This window comes from Syngnathoides biaculeatus, chromosome 9, assembly GCF_019802595.1.
Source record: "Syngnathoides biaculeatus isolate LvHL_M chromosome 9, ASM1980259v1, whole genome shotgun sequence".
In the NCBI taxonomy this organism is placed as follows: domain Eukaryota; kingdom Metazoa; phylum Chordata; class Actinopteri; order Syngnathiformes; family Syngnathidae; genus Syngnathoides; species Syngnathoides biaculeatus.
In genome coordinates this window covers 16,495,823-16,523,785 of record NC_084648.1, presented here as the reverse complement: position 1 = coordinate 16,523,785, position 27,963 = coordinate 16,495,823, and the positions used below count along the sequence as shown (strand labels likewise).

At 44.0% G+C, this 27,963-nt stretch overlaps 2 protein-coding genes and 1 long non-coding RNA gene across 7 annotated transcripts in view; 1 reads left to right on the top strand and 2 right to left on the bottom strand.

Moving 5' to 3' along the window:
- Positions 1-27: 27 nt before the first annotated feature.
- ufl1 (UFM1-specific ligase 1) lies at positions 28-4,002 on the bottom strand. Of its 5 annotated transcripts, none has more exons than XM_061828672.1 (2): positions 3,853-4,002; positions 28-2,475 (listed from the first exon to the last, which is right to left on the bottom strand). In XM_061828672.1, exon 2 carries the CDS (start codon positions 2,434-2,436, stop codon positions 76-78), a length of 2,361 nt encoding a protein of 786 aa, XP_061684656.1. In that variant the 5' UTR covers positions 2,437-2,475; positions 3,853-4,002; the 3' UTR covers positions 28-75. The 5 variants fall into 5 exon arrangements, with proteins under 5 accessions (XP_061684656.1, XP_061684655.1, XP_061684654.1 ...); XM_061828671.1 differs by having other exon boundaries at positions 3,837-3,988; XM_061828670.1 differs by lacking the exon at positions 3,853-4,002 and adding an exon at positions 2,852-2,989.
- Positions 3,171-27,963, top strand: part of LOC133505554 (uncharacterized) — an 81,725-nt gene continuing 56,932 nt past the window's right edge. Inside the window, exon 1 of the long non-coding RNA XR_009796272.1 lies at positions 3,171-3,255. This is a non-coding gene — a long non-coding RNA (uncharacterized LOC133505554). The remainder of the gene's footprint in view (positions 3,256-27,963) is intronic.
- Positions 4,531-18,988, bottom strand: LOC133505553 (calcium uniporter protein, mitochondrial-like). The gene is made up of 8 exons (XM_061828676.1): positions 18,700-18,988; positions 10,105-10,168; positions 8,399-8,566; positions 7,846-7,953; positions 7,253-7,413; positions 5,995-6,198; positions 5,803-5,919; positions 4,531-4,744 (listed from the first exon to the last, which is right to left on the bottom strand). Exons 1-8 carry the CDS (start codon positions 18,784-18,786, stop codon positions 4,667-4,669), a joined length of 987 nt encoding a protein of 328 aa, XP_061684660.1. The 5' UTR covers positions 18,787-18,988; the 3' UTR covers positions 4,531-4,666.

Sequence of the window (27,963 nt, the reverse complement as noted above, 5' to 3'; positions counted from 1 at the left end):
CCATGAACTATAAAAAGAAAGTTGTACTTGAGAAGCTTTTGCTCAATTTTATTCACACAGATCCCAAATTCATATTTAAGCGTGCGCCTCGCTCGTCGAAGTCTTCCTCTGGGACAGCGCCAGCTCCTTGACTTGCGGCGTTAACAGTTTGAACTGCGCCAGGATCCCGGAGAGCTCCTCGTCCTCGTCCCGCTTCCGTCCTTGGATGTGGCTCGTCAGTTGCTTCACCACCAGGCTCTGGTAGGCGCTGAGCAGCTCCTGCTTTTCCTGGGGTATGCGGCCCGTCAGGGTACCGATAATGTTGGGTACGCAGCGTCCCGGGGCGTGCAGGATGCAGTGGGTGCTGTCCTGGAACAGCAGCACGCTGGTGAGGTGGAGGACCAGAGCGGGGTCCTCGGTCTCGTTCAACTGCTCGGTCAAGGTCTGGCGGTGCAGCAGGAAGGCCTCCCTCTCTTTTTTCTTGTCGGCCTTCTTTAGCATGAAGCCGCACGCTTCTGCGGATCTCTCGAAGTTTTCCAGAAACTCTTCGATTGTTTTACCGTTCAAGGAGTTGTGCAGCTTCACCAGCGGTACTTTGGTCTCGTTTGAAACCTTGGCCAGAATCTTGGACCGCACCTCGGGGGTTATGGCGGCGGGGTTCTCGACGGACATCATCAGGTCGGCGGCGAGGAAGTTGACGAGGATGTTGGTGACGTCGGTGCCGACGGTTTTTAAGACGTGCTTGGCGATGACGACCTGGGTTTCGTCCGAGAAGAACCTGGTACCTTTTTCAAAGAGTCTGATGTTGTTGTACAGGTTGGTGAGCTCCTCCTGAAGGTTCTTCACCGACTTTTTGTTGGCGGCTGAGAGCGAGCAGGTGGTGGACAAGAACAAACTCTGCAGCGCTTCCTGGTAGGCTTTACTCAAAGGCCGCTCGAAATGCTCCGCCAGCTCGGGGAAGATTTCTTGCGGACCGTCGCTGACTTTGGCCTCCAGTACGGCTACGATTTCTTCCCGGGTCATAAAGGCGGCTTCCTCCTTTTTATACCGAGGTTTGGTTTCTTCTTCGTCGTAGCCGTCGTCGTCGTCTTTCCTCCCTTTCTTCTTGGTTTTGCGAATTCGGATTTCTCTGGCGTTGCCCCCTCCGCCCCCTTTCACCGTCCCGCTGCCCTCTGTGCCTTTTTTCTTGCGCTCCGCTTCTCTCTTGTCCTTTCTGGACATTCCGGAGTTTTCCGCAACCGCGGACGCTTGCTTGAGATCCTCTTCGGTGAGCAGCAGCACGGGATTACTCTTGAACTCGTTCCGAGCTTTCTGTTGTATAGAATCGTCAAACAGCGCCAAGCACTCGCCGATCCATTTTTCACTCACGACGACCGTGCCTCCCAGGACTCTGGCGGTGGATTGCACGTTGGTGTTCCTCATGGCCTGGTTGATCAACATCCCCATGTCCTCCTCCGACAGGCAGCTCGGCAGGATCGCCTGCACGTCGATCCAGGTGGCGGAGCTGACCGCTTCCTCCACACAGGCCTCCACCTGGTCGATCAGAGCCTGGCTCGCGCAAGCCGTGCTGAGGAAAAGTAGCTTGCTGGACTTGAAGCGCTTTTTTATGTAGCTCTTGGGCTCGGGGATGCCCAACCGGATCAAAGAATCGAACTCTAGATACCCGTTCTGCCGGAGGGAAGAATCCACCCAAGTGTTCTGGGTTTTGGAGTAAATATCGGGGATGTATACGGTGTTGTCTTGTCGCCCCCCGACTACGGTTCCTCTCAGGCGGCCGCTACTCACCAGCTCCTCCAGAATCGTATAGAGGAGATGCTCGTGGAGTCCAAAAGCGCCGATCATTCCGGCGACGGGCGTCGGCCGAGTGACGGCGCTGAAAAGCCCTCTTATCTTGGCTGTGTGGCGGCCCACGAAGCCGGGAGTGAATATGACCCCTTGACTGGACTGATCCAGTTCTCCTTGGATCACCTTGCCCAGGCGCTTGGACAGCTCGTCGTTCAAGAAATCCCCCGGTAGGTCGTAGCTCTTGCAGAGCTCCGCGATGCTGATCAAACCGGCTTCCTGGAGCGTTTCGTTGACCTCCTCGGCCAGACGGTGCAGGTAGGTGTCGTTGATGAGCTGGCCGAGCACCAGCTGCACGCTTTTGTCCGACTTTGCGATGTCATTGGCTCGATTTTCAACGTCGAACCAGTCGACGTTGATAATCTGCTGGAGGTCCAAAATATTTACGCGCCCCCCGTGACGATAAAGTTCATCTCGGATTTCTTTGCTGATCTGTGCCGGGGTGATGTACTCCTTCCCATCGAGCGTGTGCACCACGTCCAGCTTCTTCTCGCGCACGAGTTTTGAGATTATCTCAATGCAATCCCTCTCCGATAATCGTTGCGCAGTATCGGCGAACTGGGCCCTCTGGAAATCAGCAGCAAGACGTCGAATTTCTTCCCACTCGCTTGCCATGATTGCGGTAGATGGAATGAGAAACCCCGGTGTGGTTCACTGGCGAACGAGAGAGAAGCGTTACCGACACGTCAACATACCCAACACAAAGCCACCATTTTTTTTTTTTTTTTTTTTTTACATTCGCACAGCGAGATGTTACCCCGTCACGTTTCGTGTCCGTGTAGTGGAGCGAGCAGACAAAAGTCATCTACGCTGCAAAAGATTAACTCCGGCACAGCGTCAATTTGGTAAGTTCACGCGTCGCCCGGCGGCACGGGTGAGTTCAAAAGTAAAAAAAAAAAAAGACAAAAAGAAAGAGGATCTGAAGCAATTTGAAATAGCGACCGTCTTCTCACAAGTTATGCGTCACCATAATACAGACGCGCGGAAAATGACGTCACTTTCAAGCGACACACTAAAAGAAATACATTACCCACAATCTCCCGAGTGTTGCATTTGTACTTCCAGGCTCACAGTTTGAGGGAAAAATACTCGACGCCGTCTCTTTCTTACACAGTGAACAGAGTGACATTGTTTTCGGTATCACTATACATCCCATTATGAAGAAAAGAAACGCGCCCTGGCAGTTTATTGGTGTTAGTGAATCACGTGCCCCCCCCCACTACATAACTAGTTTCAAAATCAAATCCATAAAATAAAACAAAATATGAGAACAGAATTCAACACCGAGCCTCCACTGATTAAAAAAAAAAAGACTGGATGGCTCATTGGCCACCAAAACTGAAGTCGCCATCCGCCATCTTGATATTCCCAAAACAACGATGGCCACCTGTGCGTTAATTGCCAGTTTCGTGGCTGTGAGAAAGTATTCCACGGGTAAGTTCGAAAGTTTTACTTTGACACTGTTAAAGTTTGTTTGTGAAGGGTTTGTTATTTTCTGATGAGCTGAATCCACTTGAACAAACTTTTGTTTATGGTAGTTGTTGTTCACTGTTCACCTTTATTGGCCAACGTTATTTTTTTTTTCGCGAAAAAGCAATGTAAATATTTTCCCAAACTTCCTCAGTGGATAAGCAAGAAAACAAATGTTCTGTGAAATTATTTTTAGATGAATTTCATGATAGAGAACTCTGCAAATTGAATTTGATTTTCAAATGCGAGGAAACAAGTTTAAATTTTCAGTCTGAAATAGAACGTCGCAGAGACAACAAATGAACTATGCGTTTAGCATGTATTTTCCCCATTACTATTTCCAAAAATATATCTGATTGACTTAAAATTTCATGTTTTTGTGACAAAAAGGGCTAAGTTTTTTTTTTTTTTTTTTTTGCTGTTCTGATGATAGTGCTTCACAGCGTATTTTAGGAAAAATTAACGTCACGGAAATCGGGCCATAGCTAATCTGCAAGCTTTCTTGCTAGTCACAGTGTTATGTCTTTCCTTTCCTTTGCACTTACCCTTTTTTTGACTTACCAAGTCGAATTAAAAATCCTTCATGTTACCAGAACTGGAAAAAAATGTCACTCACACGACCAGTTTTAATTCTACATGCCAAACTTTCAGGAAAAACACCGCCATATCCAACCTGTAAACCATTATTTCCACACGTTTTGGGAGTACCAAGATGGCGGCCTCAACCAATCGACATACCGCTCGATGTGTACCTGCTATCCAGTTTTTTTTTTGTTTTTTTTTTTAAGCTCAGTGGGTTGGTGTTATAGTCTTTAATTCAACAAAATTGATAGATCATTCTTTTTAGTGACAAAACGACATTACAGGAGTAGAACTTTAGCACTAAATTCAAAAGAATATTTTACTACATTGTTTTGCAAAATTTCATTTGTGCATTTTGTCACGCTGACATTTTTACAATTTTAATTCAAGTAGTGAAAGCAATTTTACATCAGTCAACTGTGGCGCTCTTTTTCCACGCTACAAAACAAGCACATAACTCTGGAACAGATCATTTGGATCCTTATTTTTTCCTCTTATTACTGTGTTCTGGTTCTTGTTGCCTCCTATCGGTAGTATCTCCTCCTCCAACCTGGATCAGATAAACTGTAGTACAGTATACTGACCATAGTATACCTTAATCAGTGTACTTTATCCATATACTTTAGTTTTCTTAGTGATAAACAGAGATTCAGCAAATGAGTTTATTTCAGTATTCCAGTTTATTTTTGTAGATTCCCGTCCCTCTTCCAAAGACAACCATCATCAATATACTGGATTAAAAATGCAGCATTATGAAAATAACTTTTTTTTTTGTTTTTGTTCTGTGATGACTTTATGCCTTGGGCTGGATCTGTTCGATGGGGAGTTGAAGCTGTGTGGGATAGCGCAGGCGTTTCAGGTCATCCTCCACCTGAAACAGATTGAATAGTGGTTCATTTGCAAAATTAATGTACTGCGTATACACCGTAAATAAAACTGATTATGACCTGATATGGTTCGATTCAAATGTCTTTAGGACCTTGTCACTTTACAAACTTTTTCACCGGACTTGTCATTTCCTTAGTGTGCAATTAATTTCCGTTAGTGCACAGTTACAAATAAGTCTTGTGACTTCTGCCTAGCAACAAGACAAACTAAATGAGTTAAAATTCTTAACACCATTCATGCGTAGAAATACATAAGTTTATCAAAGCATAATAAATGGGAAGACGAGTCCTTTAAAATTGTCACAGAAATACATTGGGGAGTGGGTGGGGGGGTTGAGTCAGTGGTGTTTACTGTGACTTTAGAGGTGAAAATTTCTCCCAAAATATTTTTTGTTGAATTCTAAATTGTACTGTCAAATTTTCAGTTCTGTTGCCAGGCTACAGTAGTTGGTGCCTAAATAAACTGCAAATTATGAAACAGTAGGGCATAATAAGACTACCATAATTTCTGGGCTATAAACCGCAATTTTTTTCACACGTTTTCAACCCTGCGGTTTATGCGGCGATGTGGGTAATTTGTGCATTTTTTCTAATGGCCGCAAGGGGGCGCTCGAGCGGAAAAGGTAAGAGTGAGAGCGGTGGAATATATGTGCCGAGGAAGTGACTTTTACCGCCCCGGGCCTGTTAGCGCTTCGCTAGCGTGTTACTGCCGTGTGTCAGTGATTTTTACCAGTATGTTGTTTTTTCAACCGGCACTAGCGTTAGCACGGTGCTAGCGTTAGCGCTAAACTTTCTGTGTACCATCTTTCTTTGTAAATATCTCGTGTTTCAATGTGGGCACTTGCGGCTTTTACACAGCTGCGGCGTATGTATGTGCTAAATGGTATTTCCTTTACAAATGTACTGGGTGAGGCTTGTAACCAGGTGCACTCTGTAGGCCCGGGAATTACGGTAATACAAATTATGGCTAATGAAAACATGTTAGCATTTAGCGTACTTCTTATTCCACAGCATATCTACGCTAGTAGCAACGGCAACACACCTGAGCCAACTCATCTTTGAGTTCATTGTACTTTTCCACATTGAACTTCTTCTTGGTAGCCCCCTTGTAGAAGTAATGCAGGAACTGTCTGTCTTTGGCGTTGGGATAGATATAATCCTGGAAAGAGAGAAACCACATTGTGGAAAATGACAGAGAAACTGAGTCTGTAGTGCAGAAATTTGGCTCGCTTGCCTCCTTTGTGAGAACGAAGTAGGCGAAGGCCCCCATGCTGGTGGCGTAGGTGACGAAGTAGGTGACGGGCTCCATGACGTCCCACGAGTACACCCACCAGGTGAGCCAGGCCAGGGCGCCGCCCTGCACGGACAGCAGCGCCAAACCCGTCCAAACCGCCCTGGACGTTTGGAACTCAGCGGTGTGAGACAGCTGAGCCTTCATCTGGTGACACACAATCGCACACCCGTTCTCGTCTCGTTACCCGCTGATGCACATTTTCAAAATGTCCTCACCTGCGACCGACATTTATCGTGCTTGATTTTAAATAAATTACACTCTGACCTACTCCTTGACCGAATACATTCCACGTACAAACATGTTTAATCACCCCCCCCCCCCAGATTCGTGCCTATTAAAATATTATTTTCCCAAAAAAAGGCAAGTATGACCTGGGATTTATGTCAAGTACTTCCCTGTATATTGTTTATGATAGCATTCCTTTGCTACAAATTTGTACCGTAATTTCCTGGCTACTAGCCGCGACTTTTTTCACACTCTTTCAACCCTGCAGTTTATGCGGTGATGCGGCCATTTGTGCATTTTTTTCTAACAGCCGCAAGGGGGCACTCGGATGGAAAGGGCAAGAGTGAGACCGGTGGAATATATGTGCCGAGGAAGTGACTTTTACAGGGCCTGTTAGCACTGTGCTAGTGTGTTGTTGCCGTGTTACTGGCGTGTCTCAGTGGTATTTATCGTTAAGTTTTACTATAACCGGCCCTGTTAATGCTAGCGATAGCGTTAGCGCCGCAGTCGCGTTAAAATCTGTGTACTGTCTTTCTTTGTCAATATCTCATGTTTCAATGTGGGCACTTGCGGCTTTTACACAGCTGCGGCGTACGTATGTACCAAATGGTATTTTCTTTACAAATGTACTCTGTGAGGCTTGTAACTAGGTGCGCTCTTAAGGCCGGGAATTACAGTACATAAGTCAGAATTTGCTAAGTACAGTACGGTATGTCAGTAACGCAGTACTATCCTTAGTGAATACACTATGTAAAAAAATTTGAAAAACAGTAAGTGCTGGTACAGTCAATCAGGCACGTAGTTAAAAATTAGAAATGCAACATAACGGTGGGGATTTTTGAGACATTTACAGGCTTAAAAAAAAGATTTTTGGTCATTTGGACAAGCTGTAAGTTCAACATCAGTAATGACATCTTGACAAAATAAAAAATATTATAATTTGTTTATTTATGATGGAAATATTTTGGCGCACCTTCTCCAGGGGGGACAGCTCCTGCTTGAGGCTGTCCAGTCTCTCGAGGAGTTGGCGCTCTTGGATCAGTTGGTGCTCGGGCAGGTGCAGGGCCGTGTGCAGCAGGTGCACCACGTGCTTCATGTCGTCCAGCTGCAGGGCGTGCTCACTGGACTTGCACACTGCGGACATGGCGCACTTTTCAGTACTCTGGTCACAACGGAACCTTTCCTCCCTGGCCTGAATCCAAATGGAGCCCTTTGTAGTCTTATCCAGACATACTGGACGTATCCCACGAATGAATAAATATCACACTTATTTTATTTTTATATCTGACATTCCAAACCATTATAGTTTCATTTATTATAGCTTCTAGTACAGCCTAACAGGTTTTGAGGTCAGGGTGACCTTTGATCCGGTTCTAAATGCATTCTAACTGCTTACCTGGTCCAAATAGGAATCTTGATTAGCATGAATTGATGAACATCTAACGGTACCACAAATTGGACTGAATGCATCGAACGTACACGACAACAATTCCGATGGACTATTTTCTACTTTGAGAACGTGTCGTTCGCCTTTCAAAATGTTGACTGATTTAGATTTGTTCGTACCTTTCTCAGGAGCGTGGACATTGTAAATTGTGTCGTTGATGACCAGCTTGAAGTTCTCGTCTATCAGCAGGGCTTCGATCAGCGTGTTGTTGGCTACGCGTTCGCCGTCTGTCACGACAAACGGAACCAGAATTCGGAGTCGTGAAAAATGCCCACAAGGGAAAACAATTTTACAACTCAACAACAAAACAGTCTATGGTGCTGCCCTCTTAAAATGAAGAAACGCCATCTGTCTGTTTTAAAAGGGGAAACATTTCCCCCACCGGCGCGCTAAATTGTCCATAGGTGTGAATTGTTTGTATGTGCCCTGCAAGGGTGCACCTCGCCAGTTGGGAAATGGCTCCAGTTTGCGGAGAAGCGTGAAAACGGATGAATGGAGCGCATTGTCTTGGACGTTTTCCAAAGAAATGGAAGGACTTTGTGGATTGGATCTGAGGCAAGAGGCCATGCTCCGCCCACGTTCTCCACACTCACCGCCACAGAACCCGTTCGACAACATGCCGGGGAATCGTCTCTGCGCAAGGGACCGGAGTCTGATTCAAAAGTTGGGTACCTTTGGAGAGGACTGTGGCGGCAGCGCCGGGGTCCTCCCTCTGCAACTCGTTGACCAGGTCGCCCACCGTCATGAGCATGGGCTGCAGAAAGAAGAGGCAGGTCTCGCTCCTGCACGTCAGCGTCACCTCCAGAGCCAGGCGGCCGTGCTTGTACCTGAGGGACACGTCTACCGAGATAAGAAGAAGAATCACAAACAGAAGGGTCAAGTATCGGTAAACCACAAACATTTAATAAAGTACGGCAGTACCTTGACTTGCAAGTTTATTTTATTCCGTGACCAAGCTTGTACCTAAACTTTCCTCAATTAACTGAATTCTATTCCAGACCACCCCAAAAACACAAAAGTACATTTGTGCTCATATGAGCCTTGAAAGACCCTGTAAAGTCAATCCAGAGATTTTCTGAAGACAAGATTGGAGTATTACTCAATTGTGGATCTACTGTGCTAAACTGATTTTCTCCATTTCAGTTCCCCGAATATTTTTGTTCCATAGTGTGCCGTAGGCGTAACAGAAGAATTTAAAGTGAAGGTGGGATTGCATCAGGGATCAGCTCCGAGCCCCTTCCTGTTCGCTGTGGTAATGGATAGGCTGACAGACGAGGTTAGACTGGATTCCCCTTGGACCGTGATGTTCGCAGATGATATTGTGATATGCAGTGAAAGCAGGGAGCAGGCGGAGGAACAATTAGAAAGATGGAAGTACGCACTGGAAAGAAGAGGAATGAAGATTAGCTGAAGTAAAACAGAATACATGTGCGTGAATGAGAGGCGCAGAGGGGGAAGCGTGAAGCTCCAGGGAGAAGAGATGGCGAGGGTGGACGACTTCAAATACTTGGGGTCAACAATACAGAGCAGTGGAGAGTGTGGTCAGGAAGTGAAGAAACAGAGCCAAGCGGGGTGGAACACTTGGCGGAAGGTGTCTGGTGTGCTATGTGACAGAAGAGTCTCCGGTAGGACGAAGGGCAAAGTTTACAAAACAGCGGTGAGGCCGGCCATGATGTACGGATTAGAGACGGTGGCACTGAAGAAACAACAGGAAGCAGAACTGGAGGTGGCAGAAAGGAAGATGCTGAGGTTCTCGCTTGGAGTTAGCAGTTTGGATCGGATTAGAAATGAGCTCAATAGAGGGACAGCCAAAGTTGGATGTTTTGGAGACGAGGTGAGAGAGAGCAGACTTCGATGGTTTGGACATGTCCAGAGGCGAGAGAGTGAGTATATTGGGAGAAGGGTGCTGTGGATGGAGCCGCCAGGCAAACGAGGGAGAGGAACACCAAAGAGAAGGTTGATGGATGTGGTGAGGGAGGACATGAGGACAGTGGGTGTGAGAAGAAGATGCACGAGATAGGCTTAGAAGGAAAAAGATGACACGCTGTGGCGACCCCTGACGGGACAAGCTGAAAGGAAAAGAAGCAGCAGCAGCAGCAAACAACAGCTTGAAACCTCAAACTGGAGCACTCAAGTTGAAGTACCACTCCATAAGTCAAATGATTTCATTAGTATTATTTTTTAATTCACAAATCAATTTTCCAATGTTTAAAAAAATTTTAATTAACCAATTTTTTTTGGGGGGAAACAGCCAAATTAATAAAGCAAATATTGCACATTACCAAAAAAACCCCAAAACAGGTCATATTTTGCCCACGCCTGGTCATCCTTATTAAATCATCATTCTTTTTGTTGTTCAGTGCAGTCAGCGGAATTACCTGTAGGGGGCGGACGTGTGCTGCAGAACACAGCCTGACAAACCCCAAGCGGCGGCAGTTGCACCTGGAAAGACGAGATACAGTAATGCAAAATCATTTGGAGCGCTCCCTTGTTAATTGTTTAAAACCAGCCGGGCGTGCCATTGCAAACAAAGCCAGGAAGAAATGACACAGCATTCGTTCCCACTAGCTAAAAAAAAAAAAAAAAAAAAAAAATTGTGCACACTGCATTTTGTTCCCCTACTTAATGGTTTCGGATCCCGCCAGCCTCTGACTGCAGGTTCTGCTTATTTAAAAGCCGAGCTTCTTGCCAACGCGTGATTTTGCCTCACGTTACATAAAATTTTATCGTAATCAACAGCACGTTCACGGAACCGCGGGGGAAATTGCTCGTTTCTTTGGCAGCTGCCAAGGTCGTATGACGGGCGCAGCCAGGCATGAAAATGTATGGGGGGGCAGGGGGGGGGGGGTGTAGTTTGAAGAGAGTATTGTAATTCAGGTAAGGGGTAGGGATAATCCTATTGCCAAGTAAAACATAAATCAATACGCACTTGAACAAATCAGATGGATTCGTTGGCAACAGTGAGGCAGGAAAATTAACAACCGTCACTTTACGTTGAATTATTTTGCTGCATTGGCCTCACAGTTCTGAGGACCCGGATTCGATCCCGGCCCTCCCTGTGTGGGAGTTTGCATGTTCTCCCCGTGCCTTGCGTGGGTTTCCTCCCACATCCCCAAAAAACATGCAACAATAATTGGACACTATAAAATTGCCCCGAAGTGCGATTGTGAGCACGTCTTTGTCTCGACGTGCCCTGCATTTGGCTGGTAACCATTTCAGGGTCTACCCCGACTCCTGCCCAATGACAGCTGGGATAGGCTCCAGCACTCCCCGCGACCCTTGTGAGGATAAGCAGCTAAGACAATGGATGGATGGATATTTTGCTGCCAGGCCTTGCGATTCACATGGGTTACACCAGCACTTTTATTGGGTCCAAGAAAAATGTTGCCTAAACATTGTAAGCATGCCAATTGTTGCCTTTTTGATTTACGGCTGTTGTCGTAAAGTATGTCCATCCATCCATTTGCTTTGCCGCTTATCCTCACGAGGGTTTCGGGGCATGCTGGAGCCTATCCCAGCTCTCAACGGGCAGGAGGCAGGGTACACCCTGAAATGGTTGCCAACCAATCGCAGGGCACATTGAGACAAACAGCCGCACTCACAAGGAGAACATGCAAAGTCCACGCTGGCGGGTCCGGGATTGAACCCGGGACTACCAAAAAAAAAAAAAACACTTTTTTAAAATAAGGAAAACTAGCAAGAAAAAAATAAATAGAATGTAAAAAAAATAAATAAATCATGCAAACAAACAAAAGTCCTACTACAGTTACTGTGACTCGGTAAGATCTTGTAATATTAGTCATTTTTGTCGAAGATAAAGAATATGCAGGATGCTTTGACCATTCTATAATCTGTCTACATTACATAATCTCTATGAATACCGCGACCGCAGTGCCTTTGTACAGCATTACAAACTACAAAACCGTAAACATTCAACCGTCTTTCACCAAAACACGGACAAAAAGCAGTTTGTATCGAAGCTCATTGATCGCGTACACAACGAAGCGGCCCCGGAAAGTAAAAGCGAGTGTTACACGTCAGGATGAAATGCAAACGTGTACAAGACCGAACAAGCAACAAATCGGGTCTGCCTGGTCATGTGAATCCTCATGGCGCGGTTTTTATTTATTTATTTTTAAACACCGCAGTGCTCGGAATCCATTTTAAAGCTGCACACTTAATGAACATTATCCCATTAAATCTTCAGATGATATCCACCCCCCCCCCCCCCCCCCCCCCGCCGAGCCACACGTTTCCCTATTTATGGCACGCAGTCAAGGCCAAACAAAAACTGACAGAACGCCTTCTGGTAGCCCCCCAACCCACCCCCCGCTTCCTCCCTGAATGATTGGTAATGCCGAGCGCGGCGACAAGCGGCCTCGTCCACCCCCCCGCAGCTCAACGACTTGATGAATCCCGTCACAGCCGAGCATCGGTATTCTAAGTGTAGCGCTCCGGCGCTCGGCGTACTTATATGAATACAGGTGGCGCTGATCACATGGGTGGAGAGTCTCGCAGGAAGGAGAAAATTAGCGGGCTTGAACGCCCAAAAAGGCTCGAGGGGAAAACAAAAGACAGCCGCTGTGGAAGAAAATTCAATTACTCCCAGCTGTCGTCGTGATGAAGTGGAGGCGGCCAAGCGTTTTGAGTTGTTCTCCAGTCCGTGATCCTCGCATCTTTGGACCTCACGCAGTAAAATCGGGAAGCCTGTTGTTGGGGATATATATATATATATATTTTTTTTTTTAATAAGCGGTTCAAAAGTTGACTGGCTGGTATGTTTTGGATTGGATCCTGCTACGGAACCCAACTGTGCTTCATCTTGAGGTGACAAACTGATGGGTGAAGATTCTCCTGCACAATTTTACGTTAACGAGCAGAATTCATGGTTCCAATTAATCGCTGCAAGTTGTCCAGGCCCTGAAGGACTGAAGCGGCCCAACACCAATCACACTGTCACCACCGCGTTTGACAGGTTAGTAGGATGTTCCTTTTTCTGAAGTGATGCACACACCTTCCAAAAAGCTCAACTTTTACCTCGTCAGTCCACATCGGATTCTCCCAAAAGACTTGGGAGTCAACACAAGCCTTTGTGTTCTTTTTGGTCAGCAATGGTTTTTGCTTTGAACCTCTGCCAATGATACAATTTTTGCCCAGTCTCTTCGATCTTATTGCGAACACTGACCTTAACGGAGGAAAGGGCGGCCTACAGTTCTTTAGAAAATGTCCCGAGTTCCTTTGTGGCCTCCTGGATGAATCGTCGTCGTTCTACTTCGTAGTTTACCTGACACCGCCCACCTCCGCTCATATAGGGGTACACTCATAATTACAAACAGAACACACCCCCGCAACTTTATATCTGTGAGCACGACTGGCCGACCACACCCGTAACTTTGTATCTGCGGGCACGACTGACCACACTTGTACATTTTTCAAATGTGAGTGACTGTCGTTGGCGTCGGCTCTCCATGTGGTTTGCTGGAGTCCTAAAGCTTTTGAAAATGGCTTTGTAACCCTGTCCAGACTGATAATCTCAATTACTTTTTCTTTACTGTTCTTGAATTTGTTTGGATCGTGCCATTTTGTTGCATAATTTTTAGGGTTTTTTTGTGTCCAAAATTATTTTGTCAGACAGGTTCAGTTTAAGTAATTTCTTCATTGAACAGGTCTGGAAGTAATCAGGCTTGGGTGTAAATTTACTTGGATTATTTTTGTCTGGTATTTACATTTGTAGGCGGCATGGTGGATCAGATGGTACAGGATTTGCCTCACAGTTCAATCCCGGCCCTGCCTATGTGGAGTTTGCATGTTCTCTCCGTGGGTTTTCTCTGGGCACTCCGGTTTCCTCCCACATCCCAAAAACATGCAACATTAAATCGGACATTCTAAATTGCCCCTAGGTGTTATTGTGAGTGCGGCTGTTTGTCTCGAAACCAGTTCAGGGTGTACCCCGCCTCCTGCCCGTTGACAGCTGGGATAGGCTCCAGCGGTCCCTGCGACCCTCGTGAGGATAAGCGGCAAAGAAAATATATGGATTTACATTGTATGATAACCTATGCAAAAATGTAAAATTTCACAGCAGCGTAGTTTAGTGTGATGGCAGAGTCTCAAGCGTGAGACACTTTTTCCCTTGTCTACATTTCTTTTAGTAATGTGGTGATGATATGGATTATGGATGACCATAATTATAATAATTTTACCATCATTATTGTGCTGTTTTGTAGGGAAGATTACTCCTGCTTTTGGCTCTCAGTGGAGTGTCAGGCTCATTTCACACATTACTGCTACATATGAAATTCATCACCGTTTCGGCAATAAAACAACTGGTCTTAAACACACACACACACACATATATATATATATATATATATATATATTTATTAATGGCAAATAAACTGGAAATAAAAGTAAAATTCAATAACCCTGAATGTGGAAACTGCGTGATGCTGCAGTCTGCAGATTAACAGCTCCATCACTACACGTTTTAGCGGCCATTTAACTATAAAATGGAATTTATTAAAGAGGTGGGAAGTCGATACGTGTTCAGGCCGGAATGAAGGAATTACGCGCAGGCTTCAATCGAGTGTTTGCAAAAATTTCTCGGCCTACGTGAGTTTTTATATGATGCACATACAGTGATTTTAAAAATTTGTGGATTTTTTGGGGGGGGAAACCTACCCTGTCATTTGTGGAAAATTTTGTCGCTGTTTTTGTGCGCACGACAAAGCAATAACGCTGACTTTTGATGCTACGTTGTAGACTTTTGTTTTTTTTTCATCTGCATTTGAGGGGTCCTGATTTGATGGGGTTCTTTGAATAGTGCTTGTGCAAAAGTGAATGTTTCTGCTTCTCTCTCAATGTAGCTAATAATAATAGCATGTAGTAACAACAGCAAACATTTATCATTGTGTGTGAATGCCAAAAAGTCAGTTAAATTATTGAAAGGGTAGGAAAACACAAATTTTCAAAACATGTACGTGCTAGTGGATTTGGACTCCTGCTTAGTCCTACTTTTGAGGCAAAATCTTAGACTCCCACAAAAATCACAAGTGAAATTGAGTATAAACAATTTAAGATTAGTTATTTAAGAAGTTGGCACGGAGTTATTTCCCTTTCCTTCCAAGAGACAAAAGGGAGAAAGGTATGCAACCAAGTTTATCTTCAAAATGCTAACCCATCAGTATTATGAATGCGTACGTGTCATTCTAGAATAAGAATTAATTAATAAAAATACCTCTAGTATGTACCACTTCACAGAACTGATAACATACCCGTCCGTCCCAGTTTTGGGAAGCTGCCCGCGAGAGGGTGCATCTATTTTGCCCTTTGTTTTATGCCTTAAACGAAAAAAAAAAAAAGTGTTATTTACTTGATTGTGGCCTGTTAGGAGACTTTTATCTCAATAAGACAAAAAATTGCCACCCTTCCCATGAATGGGTTAGTATGTTTTTAATGAAAAAGAAAGGCAGCTGAAATGGACCCATCCGTTTTTTTCACCACACGTCATGATTTATTCGTATATGGATTTTTCTATCTCCTCTCAGGGCATTTGTTTTGGAGAAGAAGCAGGAAGTGCCGTTTTTTTTTTTTCCCCAGAAGCCCACACTGACGAGTTTGTGTGTTTATACCACTTTTACTGGCGGGAAAGTAGCTGTTTTTTCCTGCATGTTAGCCAAAATGCCGTCTCGTTGTATTGCTAGATATTTCTCGAACACTCGGGAGGGTGGATTCACTCTTCGCACATTTTCAAAAGACCCGGTTTGTTGTGAAAAATGGATTGCACAGGTGCAAAGGATGAGAGCTTTGTGGGTTCCAAATGACAGGTAGGGTTGTACAGAGCTACTGCAAAAAATAATAGTTGGGGGGGGGAAGGTAATCCTCTCAGAAGTAACAAAAGATCTGTGTACGTGAGTCAGGAGTGCTAAATGTGCTAAACTATGCTAAATATGCTAATGGTGCTAAACCCCACGAGCGTGCTGAGTCCGCTACATACTGTCATACATAATGTCGGGGACTCTGTTGTTCGTGAGAAGTGATCCGCATATCATCTAAATATGGCTCGAAACGATCGGGTAATATTGCCCCGGTCACTTCACTCGACTGTGAGATGTTCTCTTGTTCGAAAAGAGCTTCCGTGTCAGAAGCCGGGGTCGTAAAAATCCAAAAATCTCTTTTGTTAGTCTCCCGTAGCAGGAAATATGGCGACCACTTGGATGTTGGGTGAGACTTCCGCAACTTTGCACATGAATGACGTACTCTCCGCTTCGTATTATATGTAATTTTCACAACAGTATCTATTTTACAATGTATATAGGGATGTTGTTAGACCATTAAGTTGTAGTCAGAACCTGAATGTAGCCTTTTGTCACTCATCTAAAATTTAATTAGTGATGTAGGATGGGGCCTTAGAGGGATAATTTTATAAAAGATCTTCATAATGTTCTACTGTTAAGCAACATTTTTTTTTTTAAACATGACATCTTTAGTAGTTTTGTTATGTTATGTAGCACTAAAACATCTTTTTCACAAAGTGACATCAAACATAGCGGCACGGTGGTTCGGATGGTAAAGTGTTGGCCTCACAGTTCTGAGGTCCCGGGTTCAATCCCGGACCCCCTGTGTGGAGTTTGCATGTTCTCCCCGTGCCTGCGTGGGTTTTCTCCGGGCACTCCGGTTTCCTCCCACATTCCAAAAACATGCAGCCTGAATTGGACACTCTAAATTGTCCCAAGGTGTGATTGTGAGTGCGACTGTTGTCTGTCTCCATGTGCCCTGCGATTGGCTGGCAACCAGTTCAGGGTGTACCCCGCCTCCTGCCTGTTGGCAGCTGGGATAGGCTCCAGCACTCCCCGCGACCCTTGTGAGGATAAGTGCCTAAGAAAATGGATGGATGGACTTTAAAACATTGCAGAGTGGATGGGGGTTTTACAGTTGTCCAGGATTGACGTGAAGAAAGAGTATTTCAGTAATTTTCTTTGGGGACAAAACCGTCCACATTTACGAGTGAACCAGAGGTCGCTCCCAGTGTCCCGGAACGAAACGCACAGGCACATCTTAATCAATCTGAAAGGGGAGAGTGAATCTTGATAGAATCCACGCTTTGCTTCTTTCCGGCACCCCCAACCAAGAGGCCATTACTGACGATAGATTCTGCACGTCCGTCCGTCCTCTCCACTGATGGTCACGGATGATCAACGGATAACAGCTGAGCCATAAATCAGAGACCAGAGGACGCTGTGACATGACGTGGAAGTCACTTTGTCGTCTTTGTTTTGCGTCCATCTATTTCCACTTGCATGTATGCCGACGTAACTCGCTGCAATGCCAATGCGGCGCCGTCCCGGGAAACATTTAGGGCAAAACAGACCATTCATTACAGTCTAAAAGCACACTTCGGAGCCGAATTGCGGTTTGCCTTCCAAGACGAGGGCTCGGACTGAGAAGTAATCGAATGAACGCCGCTTTGATGAGCTCGCGCATGACGTAATGATCCAGTCAGGTGACCGCGGATACGCTACGAAAGCCTCCGCAGACCGTAGTAATGGACTTGAATAATTCATTGGTTTCTGTTTGCCGTCCATGAACAGAAGACGAAAAAAAAAAACCGAGAGTATAATAATGCACTTTCCAATATTGTGCTTCACTGGAGCTGATGAAATGATTAAAAAAAAAAACTACAGAAAACAGACGTATATAGAAACTAAGATCAGCCACAAATTTGCGAGAAACCACAACTGACACCCCCATAAGAGAATTGCCTATAATAATCATCTCAATCACAAATATACCGCAAACCTTTGATCCCAAAGCACTTTCATATCATTTCACAAACATTATCTACACATTTTACCCTCAAAAACAAATTACTTGTGCTGGATATGATTTGGAGAAAAAAAATGCTCTGGAAGTGCACATGTGGCAAAAAATAACTTCCACTGACTCACAACCCAGGCTAATCTTAGCTCCTCCCTGCCATGCAACAGTAGAGGTGTATCACTTAAGCAATACTTCCTTGGGACCAATGACTATTTTTGGATTAGCCATGGCGCCAACTTGTAGCATTTTATGGGATTAGTGGAAGAATACAAACTGGAGAGTTCTGGGACTGTCAACAAAGTGGAATGTTGAGGAATGGAGGGCCGGGGGGGATACAAAACTAGTTTTCAAAAATCAGCATTTAACTGATATGCCGTGCAGCAGTGGCTCATCTTTCAGGATTTTGGCTTTGCAGACTAATGGTCACAGTGGAAGTCCTGCAGACAAATGCATATATGGTTGTTTTGTCGCTATATGTGGCCTGCGATTGAATGGCGACCAATCGACAGCGTAGCCCGCCTTTTGCCCAAAGTAAGGTTGCTCAGGCCCTTCACTGAATAAGAGGTGAAGAAAATGATTTCGATGCAAAATAAGTAGGCTCACTGCAGAAAATGCAATGAATATTTCATCATAAACAAAAAGAAAAACAGTGCACAGCAATAAAGTATTTTTGTAAAACTACACTACAAACTAGCCAAAACAAATGTGGATTCTATAGTGTGAAAACACGTGTCTGTTTGATTTTATTAAAAAAAATATTTTACTGATAACAATAGCCCAGAGATATTTCTGTGGCGTGGAAAAGATATGCATGATGTTAAATAATTTCAACTTTACGTCTCTTAGTGAGTATAATAAAGTTGAAATGTTTTAAATGTAGCACGACTTGCTTTATAGTATTAATTAATAAAGCAAAAAAAAACTAAACTTTTCGGTGCTGCACATTCGAGACATTTGGTACCATCCGGGGAGGAAGTTTAGTTTCAGTTTAAAAAAAAAAAAAAAAAAAAGTTACTTTTTGACAACCTTACTCAAGCGTGAAATCTCAACCTCGCCCGTGTTTGGCTCCCAACTTACAGTCCCGACATCGTTTGGTTGTAAAACTGTTCAATTTTGAAAGAGCGAAAGTGCTATATATTGGGGAAATCGCCGTTTACCTTGCGAAGAAATGTCGCCGAGCGAGGAGCTCCGAGACTTCCCAAAAGTCGACCAGCAACTTTGCAGACTATCCTCGTCGAAGCCATTATCAGGCGTCCGGTGTTCAGCAGCCGAGTCTTGGCATTCCCGTCCGAAACCAAGCCACCCACCTCGCCCAGACCCAACAAAAGTGGCTTAATAGCGTGTAAAAAGACACAAAAAGCCAAGAGTTCGCCCTTCTCCCAACTCTTAAGTGTGTGTAGCGTGTCAACAGCAGCTGGGATAGTTAGAAGAAGACACAGCCCAGTTTGCTCCGCATTTCCTCTTCCCCGACCTCCCCTCCCTCTTTTGACTCCGCTCGGCTGCTTCTTTTTTTTCACATAACAAGCGGCAGGGAGGAGAAGTGAGCGGCCAAACCCTTTTTTTTTTTTTTTTTAAACGTGAAAGCTGTCATTGTTTTGACTGCGCTCATTTTTCTGGCCCGAAGTAGCAGACATCCGAATTGCTAACCGCTAGCATGGCAACTGTTATACGGTGAGCATTTTATCATATGTTCAAAGCAGCTCCTACTAAATATAATCACTTTACAAAAAAATAAATAAATAATGAAATTCAAAATAAATGTTACAAATTTAAACTGTGAATTAAAAGAAATGGTCCAAAAGTCAAAATTAAACTCAAAACGAGTTTCTGTTAAACTTACACATCTTTCCATTATCGTGTACAAAAACTGCTCGATACTTAAAAGTGACTTTTAATTTTTCTTGTATAATTTTTGGGATTTTTTTTTTTCTTTCCTGACCTACATTTTACTACTTACCTTCATCCTCTCCCAAACCTGCTTTTTATCCACTTTGGTATGGGACTAAAAATGTGCAAATACGTTCATGTCAAAATAGACTATCATTGGATAAAGTGTTACATTAATAAAAATGAACCCAAGAATCCAATAAGGTTTAGGGCTTTTAAGCCACTTTATATGTCGAAAAGTTGCCATGTTCTTCCCAGAAATCAGTGTAAATAATTAATTAAATAAAACTTGTAACCAAAACCAAGACTCTTGCCCGGATGTTAGCCTTTTATTTGGAAATGGCACTTTTAAACTGGGCGATTGTTGTCTTTTGAGCCTTTCGAGCATCTCATTTTAGTAATGAAACTAAGAGCAACCAACTAATCAGAAATAGTTCATACTTCACAGAAAACAATGGGTTGTTTTAACATGACGTCACCCGTTGTGCTGCCTCGAACGGCGGCCATTTTCGATCCCCGAGCTCCCGTTACTCATACATACGCAAGGTGGACGACATTATGTCCCCACATCAAGCCCAGACTGACTATTAGGCTACCTGGCATACACACATCATGGGACTAAGGACTGCGTAACAAAGGCACAGTATTGATCTTTTCTCTACGTGACAGAAATCACGAAGGAGGAGCACTTACCTGTATGCTAACATGGAAAACGAACGGCGGTGGAATATGCTTTTATATCAATGAGGAATCGTGCACGAACGTAACAGAGCTCAGCACACACTGTAGCAATTTTCGTTAGCTACCACAACCCAACTCTAAAAAATGTAAAACATATTAAAAAAAAAATATATATGGGCACTTACCTGTATGCTATCATGGAAAATGATAGGTGGTGGAATATTATTTTTTTTAATATCGAGGCGAACTATTTATTCCTTTTTTTTTTTTTTCAAAAAGTGAAACCTGGATATTATTACACCACAACCAAGGCGAAATGTTTATTTGTTTAAAATTTGATGACAATGGCAGAAAAACAAAAGAATATAAACAAATCCACTACCTCACAAAATCTTGAATCTTTCAAGTGACTAACAAAAAAGGATCTTAACTGTAATGTTGGCCTTCTGAAAAGAGTATCGATTAAGCTTATTAGCTCGGCGACACGATCAGCACGATGGAGGTTGAGACCGAGCAGCGTGATAGCAGCGTCGGGAACCCGTCCACAAAGCCAAGTCTCCGTAAAGCACAGACCCGCAGAACGTCCAGAGTCTTTTTTCGGAAGCGCTTAGACGATGTCCCCGCTTTCGAAGTCAGACTCGTATCCCGGATCGCGAGCCTCTTCGTCACGAGGCTTTGAAGAGCGAGCCAACTAGCAACTCTTGAAAAAGCTTCAGCGAATTGGCGAGAGTTGTCAGTCAAGAAAAGTCAGAAGAAGACTCTGATGGTTAGCAAGTCCTCTATTGTGTACTTGAGTCCCGAGATGCCCGTGAAACACAAAAACACCAACAGTAATGAGAGCATTCCACACTAGTAGGCGTTAGGTTGAGAGGTTAAATGGCGGCGCACAGTGGTTTATGGGTAATTCAGCAAAAAATGCAATGTCAGTGAAAACAACCCATAACATTAGAATCTCCTCCATATAATGTGTATTCTTGAGTAAAAATGTGCTTATTATCAGTTTTTCCACAACACTGTGGGCTGGTAAGACTATGGGGCAGTAAATAGTAGAAGCTACTCAAGTCGCATCTTATAGGGCTCTAGTCCCAATGGTCATTGTAACAAATTTGGGGTGTTTTTAATAACACCTGTCAGAAATGTTTTCAAGACACCTATTAAAACGGTTTTAAATTGTGAAAAAACAATTTTTTTCTTTAAAATGAGAGACAACTATTAATAGATCACATCTGGCAAAAGATAAATCCCATGGTTAATCCTATCACGATAATTCCTTTTTTTTAAAGGATCAAGATCAACCTAGAATACAGTTTTCTTCTTCTCAGTAGAGATTATTGAGGATGGAAAGAAGCGCCTTTGCATTTGCATCATTACTTTGAATCAGTCTGATTGATGACCATATGTTTTTTTTTTCTTTCTTACTCTGCCCTCGCAAATCTTCCAAGATTTTTGCCATTACTATAATCAATAACCCCTTTGCGATTCAGGCGGTGGCGGAGGGGGGAGTAATTTGCAAATGTCACTCATTCTGGAGTGCCCTGTCACCAAATAGCAGCTGCTGTAATTCAGTGGCAATGCCGATGTAAACGGGGGAGCGGGCGGTGTTCACAGTCTCAAAACACATCTGTCTGGATGTGCATCACGGTTTGGATATGATCTCTGAACATTTATCCCACTTCCTATGCTTGTCCCTGTACAGAGCAAAGAAGTGCGGCCAGCCAGACTGCTGAGTCATCAATACTCCCACAGAGGAGTGTGTGAGAAACGCTGGATTCGATCGATATGCGAAGGCAAGCTGGTTACAGTTCACATTTCCCCACATTTTTGGGCGTTTCTTCATTCGTTGGGACACGACAAAATTTAGCAAATCAGCATCTTATCAATATATTAGCATCACAAGCAGGGGGTGACTGACTCTTCTTTGAATTTCAGACAGGATGTCAAATTTATGCGGCGCATTGGCCCTGAGCTGTCTGAGGCAGGCTGCATTGGTTTCTGTAATATAGCACACTCCACTTATTTAAAGCAAGCATTTTTATTCTGATAAGATAATTACAGCAACGGATTTGAGCATTACCTAGGTAATGCTATTTATTTGGCCTTGATAGCGTGAAAGAACGGAATTTCCAATTTTCAGGAATTTGTGATTATGCTGCCACCTTGTGGTCATGCAATAGCGCTAAAGAAATTCACTCGAGTAGTTTTCTGAAAATGAATCGCAGGTAGTGGTAACATTTAATATTTACAAAAACATTTCTTTATTAACAACGTGGACTCTTCCTTGTGTATGTCTATACATAGTCAAGTTACAACATAGTTGTCGCCTCCAAATAGCCGTAAAGTAGCTGTAAAAAGCAAGTTTGCAAAGATAGCACACTGTACGATATTTTATAAAGAATACAGTCCTGGGGTGGCTGGGGTGTTTGATTTGTTTCTACACACCTCGTTGCATTGAGCAACTGATTGTGTTACTGTTTAATTTTCCGGCTTGGTCTTTTCTTCACACTCTGGGCCCACCCGCTTTATTGGAAGCCTCTACTTTTGCCACGAGTTGTCATGGTAACGAGAGCTGTTGCATACAGTGGGGCAGTGCATCTCCAAATAGTGGATGGCGTGATCAACGGTGGCTGATTTCAATGAGACAGGCCCGTACCCGTAGAAGAGGATCATTTTAGTGAGGTTCTAAAAAAGAGGGTAAGAATTGTGGTATAATTATTGATTCTGGGGATATTTTGATTAAAGAATGCCAATGTGAAACAAAAGCATTCGGCTCCTATAAAAAGAAGGTGGGTAGAGAAGCATAGTTTTCTCAAATATTTATGTTCTTTGTGGATTGATAAATATATTTGAAGTTTATGTATTACATCTGACATGATTGTCTTTTTAGAAAGTACAAGAGCCATATATATATATATATATATATACACAGTATCATTAAATATTCATACAAGTATGTATATATCATTACTTTGTATGCTGCAGTTGAGGATGTGTGTGTTGATGGAGAAGATGCAACAAAGTGTGGAAGTATGCGGAATAATCTTCCGTTTGAAGTGGCGGGTGAGGGTGGCGTTGCGATAATTGTATCGGGCAAGACGCTGATATTGATGAAACGTGCATGTGATCAGCTGCTGAGTCGCGCGCCTTCATTTCTCTTCTAATAGACCATAGCTCTCTGAACTTTTTATTATTTATTAATAGTTAATACATAGATAATTCATAGGGCGGTAGAAGATGGCTATATGTACATTGTGGCGGAGCTATAGAGCGTTGGCCTCACAGTTCCAAGGACCGGGGTTCAAATCTCAGCCCTGCCTGTGTGGGGTTTCCGTGTTCTCCCCGTGTTTTTGTTTTTTGTTTTTTTCCGGGCACTCCAGTTTCCTTTCACATCCTGAAACATGCATTAATTGGAGACTCTAAATTGCCCCTCGGTCTCATTGTGAGTGTGACTGTTGTCTGTCTCCATGTGTCTTGCAATTGTCTGGCAACCAGTTCAGGGTGTACCCTCACTCCTGCCCGATGACAACTGGGACTCCCGCGACCATTGTGAGGATAAGTGGCTCAGAAAATGGTTGGATGGATTGTATTCAGAGAACTTTGATATCAAAGTGCATAAAGTGTATGTATTGTGGTCCTTTTTGGTTCTGAAGCATCACTTGGCTGGCCAGTAGAGGTCAGCATCCCCTCACCAACTGCTTTACGTGCCGGCTCTGCACGGCCAATCTGGAATTCCATAGTTTGTTTGGATGAGATAATTCATACGTTGGAGAAACACTGAAAGAGGCAAAGCGTAAAAGACACAACATCCATCCATTTATACCTCTTGTACTTGTTTAAGCTGCGAGTGAACTGTAGCTTATGCAGCTGACTTTGGACAAGAGGCAGTGATACTTTGAATTTCTGGTCAGTCAATCACAGGTTAAAAGTCCACTGTCATGAAATGCATAATTTTGAGTATGTTATTGCTGAAAAAAACGCAGCCGGTATGGACCCAGCCGTTTTTTCACCACAAAACAAGATTTTGACGTATATGGCTTTCTGTAACTCCCGGCATGAAAATCCTCTCGAGGGATTTGTTTTGGAGAAGAAGCAGGAAGTGACGCACAGGGCTGTAGCGCACTCAAGCGGTCTCGTCTGTTTGTACTAGTTTTACCTGCTTGAAGGTAGCTCGTTGTTCCTTCGTGTTAGCCAAAATGTCGGCTTATTGTATTGCTGGATATTGCTCGAACACTGGGGGGGGGATGGATTCGCTCTTCATACTTTTCCAAAAGATCTGGTTCGTCGTGAAAAATGGATTGCATGGGTGCAAAAGACAAGAGCTTCGTGGGTTCCAAATGATAGGTCGGTGTGTATACAGGTACTAAAAAAAAACAGTTTTTTTTTTTTTTTTGGGGGGGGGGGCGTCATCTGTAAGTCAGGGGTGCTAAATGTGTCTGTGCGCATCGGAAAGCTTCCGTGCAGCAGCCGCTGAAGGACGACCTCAGCAGGCCTTGTCGACAAGGCCTAGCCAGCCTTGTGAATTGCCACCGGCCTTGTCGACAAGGACGAGCCGGCCGCCGGCCTTGTCAGCCCGGGTGGCTCGTCGCGGTGCCGGGCTGCGGTGGCTCATCTATGCCGCAGAAGTGGCTCAGACAGGGAGGCGGTTTGGCTACGGCGTCATCGTCATTCGTGGGCGCCGTTGTTTTTATCACTGCTGCATGGAGCTGGACCGGGTGGGGAGGGGGTTTGGCCGTGATCCGCATATCATCTAAATATGGCTCGAAACAATAGGGTAATATTCACCTGGTCACTTCACTCGGTTGTGAGATGTTCTCTTCTTCGAAAAGAACTTCCGTGTCAGAAGAAGCGTTTTCGTCTCCCATAGTGGGGGCCACAGCGTGTTTTCAGTGGCGAATGTCCGTGGTGACGTCACGGGCAGGAGACGCAGCCAATATGGGGACCACTTGGATGTCGAATGATACTTACGCAACTTTGCGCATGGATGACTCGCTCTCGTATAGACATTGAAGTGAATAATGTTATATGTATTTTTCATCACAATATCTATTTTACAATGTTTATAGGAATGCCACTTGGGCTTTAAGTATACAATGGAAAAACAACCATTCAGTCATTCACACCTATTGACAATTTTCAGTTCAGTTTAGTTTTCACTGAAGTTAACATGTACCTGTATTTTGAATGCAGGAGGAAGTTGGAGCTCCCAGAGAAAAACTGTACAAGAACAAGAACATGCAAATTCCACACAGGAAGGCCAGAGTCTTGATCCTAGTTCAGAACGTCTTGATATTCACATTTCAATCAGTGTTTTCTTTCCCTTTCGACTTCACATACATTTTTATAAATTCAGATATATAACGCGTGAAGTAATTTTGTTGTTGTACCGAAAGCTACAGTTGAAATACAAAAAGCAACATTTGCAATGAAAGTAACCCCTGAAAACAACAACATTAAAAAAAAAAAAAAAAATACGCTCGAGAATCTCCAATCGTACACTGACATGTTGTCATGTCACTTGTGCAGCGTTTGTTTTTCAGAGTGTTGCCTTCTTGCGGATTCTCTTTAAAGCCGAGCAGTGTATCAAAGCATAATCTTTAAAAAGTTTAGTTTGGGTTGCGTTGAGGGAAATTTCTGACTTCGGAAAGACACGATCAGGAAAAAAAAATCAGTGTCCCCGGTTGGCGTTTCTGCGGGGGGAATGTTTATGTGCGGCTGTCAACAAGGTCCATACAAGCCCTCCCGCTGCTGTCTTTCATGCTGGCTTGGGACCGGAGAGGACAGGCCAGCTGAGAGGGTCCCGTCTAGTCTAGCTGCGTGTATTTTTGTAGACATCGCTGTACAGACTTCGGTTCATCTAAGAGTACATCAAAGCATCCTCTGCTCTTCCCCGCTACTGCTAAACCCTGCGCCTTATTACCAAAGTGCTCTAAATGCCTTTGGGGAGCTGAGGCGAGCTTAAAAAAAACACACACACAAACAAAAAAAAACCAAACATGTTTGCTTTTATCTTTCAAACGACTGTTTATGCGCGTACAAATGGGCATTCTGAGCGTGTCACACTGGTGACGGCCGTTGGACACATGCGCAACGAGAAGAACAAAAAGTGCAGCTGAGTTATTTGTTTGTGTGAGTCACAGATTTAGGAAAGGCTGCCCACAGATATGTCAGCGCCTTATTTAGTCAAAAGTTTCCAAAAACGCACCAGAGAACACGCGATTGACAAACGGCACTTGCGTTAAGTCTGTTTTTGATTTATTTTTGATGCCACTCATGATGCGCGTGGAAGCGAAGGGAGCGGTTGCACACCAGTGGGCTGTAACATCCAAGTCAGGGTGTAAACAGGCTCTCAGCGGCGCACGAGTCTTCCCGTCAGGATCTTGAATGCTGCCCCACGGAGATGCCAGAAAGTTCTGAAGCCAGATATGGTGAATAATAGAACAAAGTGGCAAAGAGTCTTCTGAGGTTTGGCTCTTCTTCAGCGGGCCTCCAATCGGCCCTCGGAACATGTGTGAAAGAGAAACTGGTATCTTGTGAGCAAGTTAAAGCTAATTTGTTCAGTCAGCGTAATTGCAGTCAAGCAAATGGACCCAAGAATTTTTTTTACTCTGAAGAACCAACTGTGAGTGTTTCTGACTTCAAGTCGGCTGATTTCATTTGCAAGGCACTTTTAGTTTCTGTAAGTTTGCATTTGAGTTGTTTAAGATGGTATGAATTTGATTAAGTATACACTAACACAATGTCTTGATTGTTTAGTTTGCTTCATATCATTAGGTGCTTACACATTGTAGTATCCATAAGGCCAGAAGAGAAGATCAAAATACAGTATATAGTAAATTTTCAAGTGTCACTGCCATGAAATGCATGATTTTTAGTATGTTATTAATGAAAAAACACCAGCCGGTATGGATCCATCCGTTTTTTCACCACAAAACATGATTTTGACGTTTATGGCTTTTTGTAACTCCCGCCATGAAAATCCTCTCGAGGGATTTGTTTTGGAGAAGAACCAGGAAGTGACTTTAAGGGCAGTAGCGCACTCAAGCGGACTCGTTTGTTTCTATTAGTTTTACCTGCGGGAAGGTAGCTCTTTGTTCCTTCGTGTTAGCCAAAATGCCGGCTCGTTCCATTGCTGGATATTGCTCGAAAACTCGGGAGGATGGATTTACCCTTCATAAGTTTCCAAGAGACCCAGTTCGTCGTGAAAAATGGACTGCACGGGACGAGAGCTTCGTGGGTTCCAAATGACAGGTAGGTGTGTATACAGCTACTAGAAAAAAAACAATAGTTGGGGGGAAAGGACGTAATCCTTTCAGAATGTAACGCGTCCGTAAGTCAGAGGTGCTAAATGTGTAAATGTGCCTGTCAGTCCCGTATCGGCCAATCACGGCTTCGGCCGAGCTTCCATGTCTCATAGTAGGTAGGCGGACTAGCGCCTCGCGGATGAGCACGGCTTCGGCCGGCCTGGCTCATACATACTGTCTTGGAGTCCATTGTTTGTTAGAAGGGATCCGCATATCATCTAAATATGGCTCGAAACAATCCGGTAATATTGCCGTGGACGCTTCACTCGATTGTGAGATGTTCGCTTCTGTGACAGAAGGGGGGGGGGGGTGTTCATCTCCCATAGCAGGGGCCACAGCGTATTTTCAATGGAGAATGTCCGGGGTGACTTCCGCAACTTTGCGCATGTATGACGCGCTGTCCGCTCATATTTATTTTTTCGTATAGACATTGAAGGGAATAATGTCATATGTATTTTTCATTTCTATATCTATTTTAGAATGTTTATAGGGATGACACTTGAGCTTTCATCAGTTAACTGTCTAACCTTTAGGGGTTGGACCAGTTCATGTTCA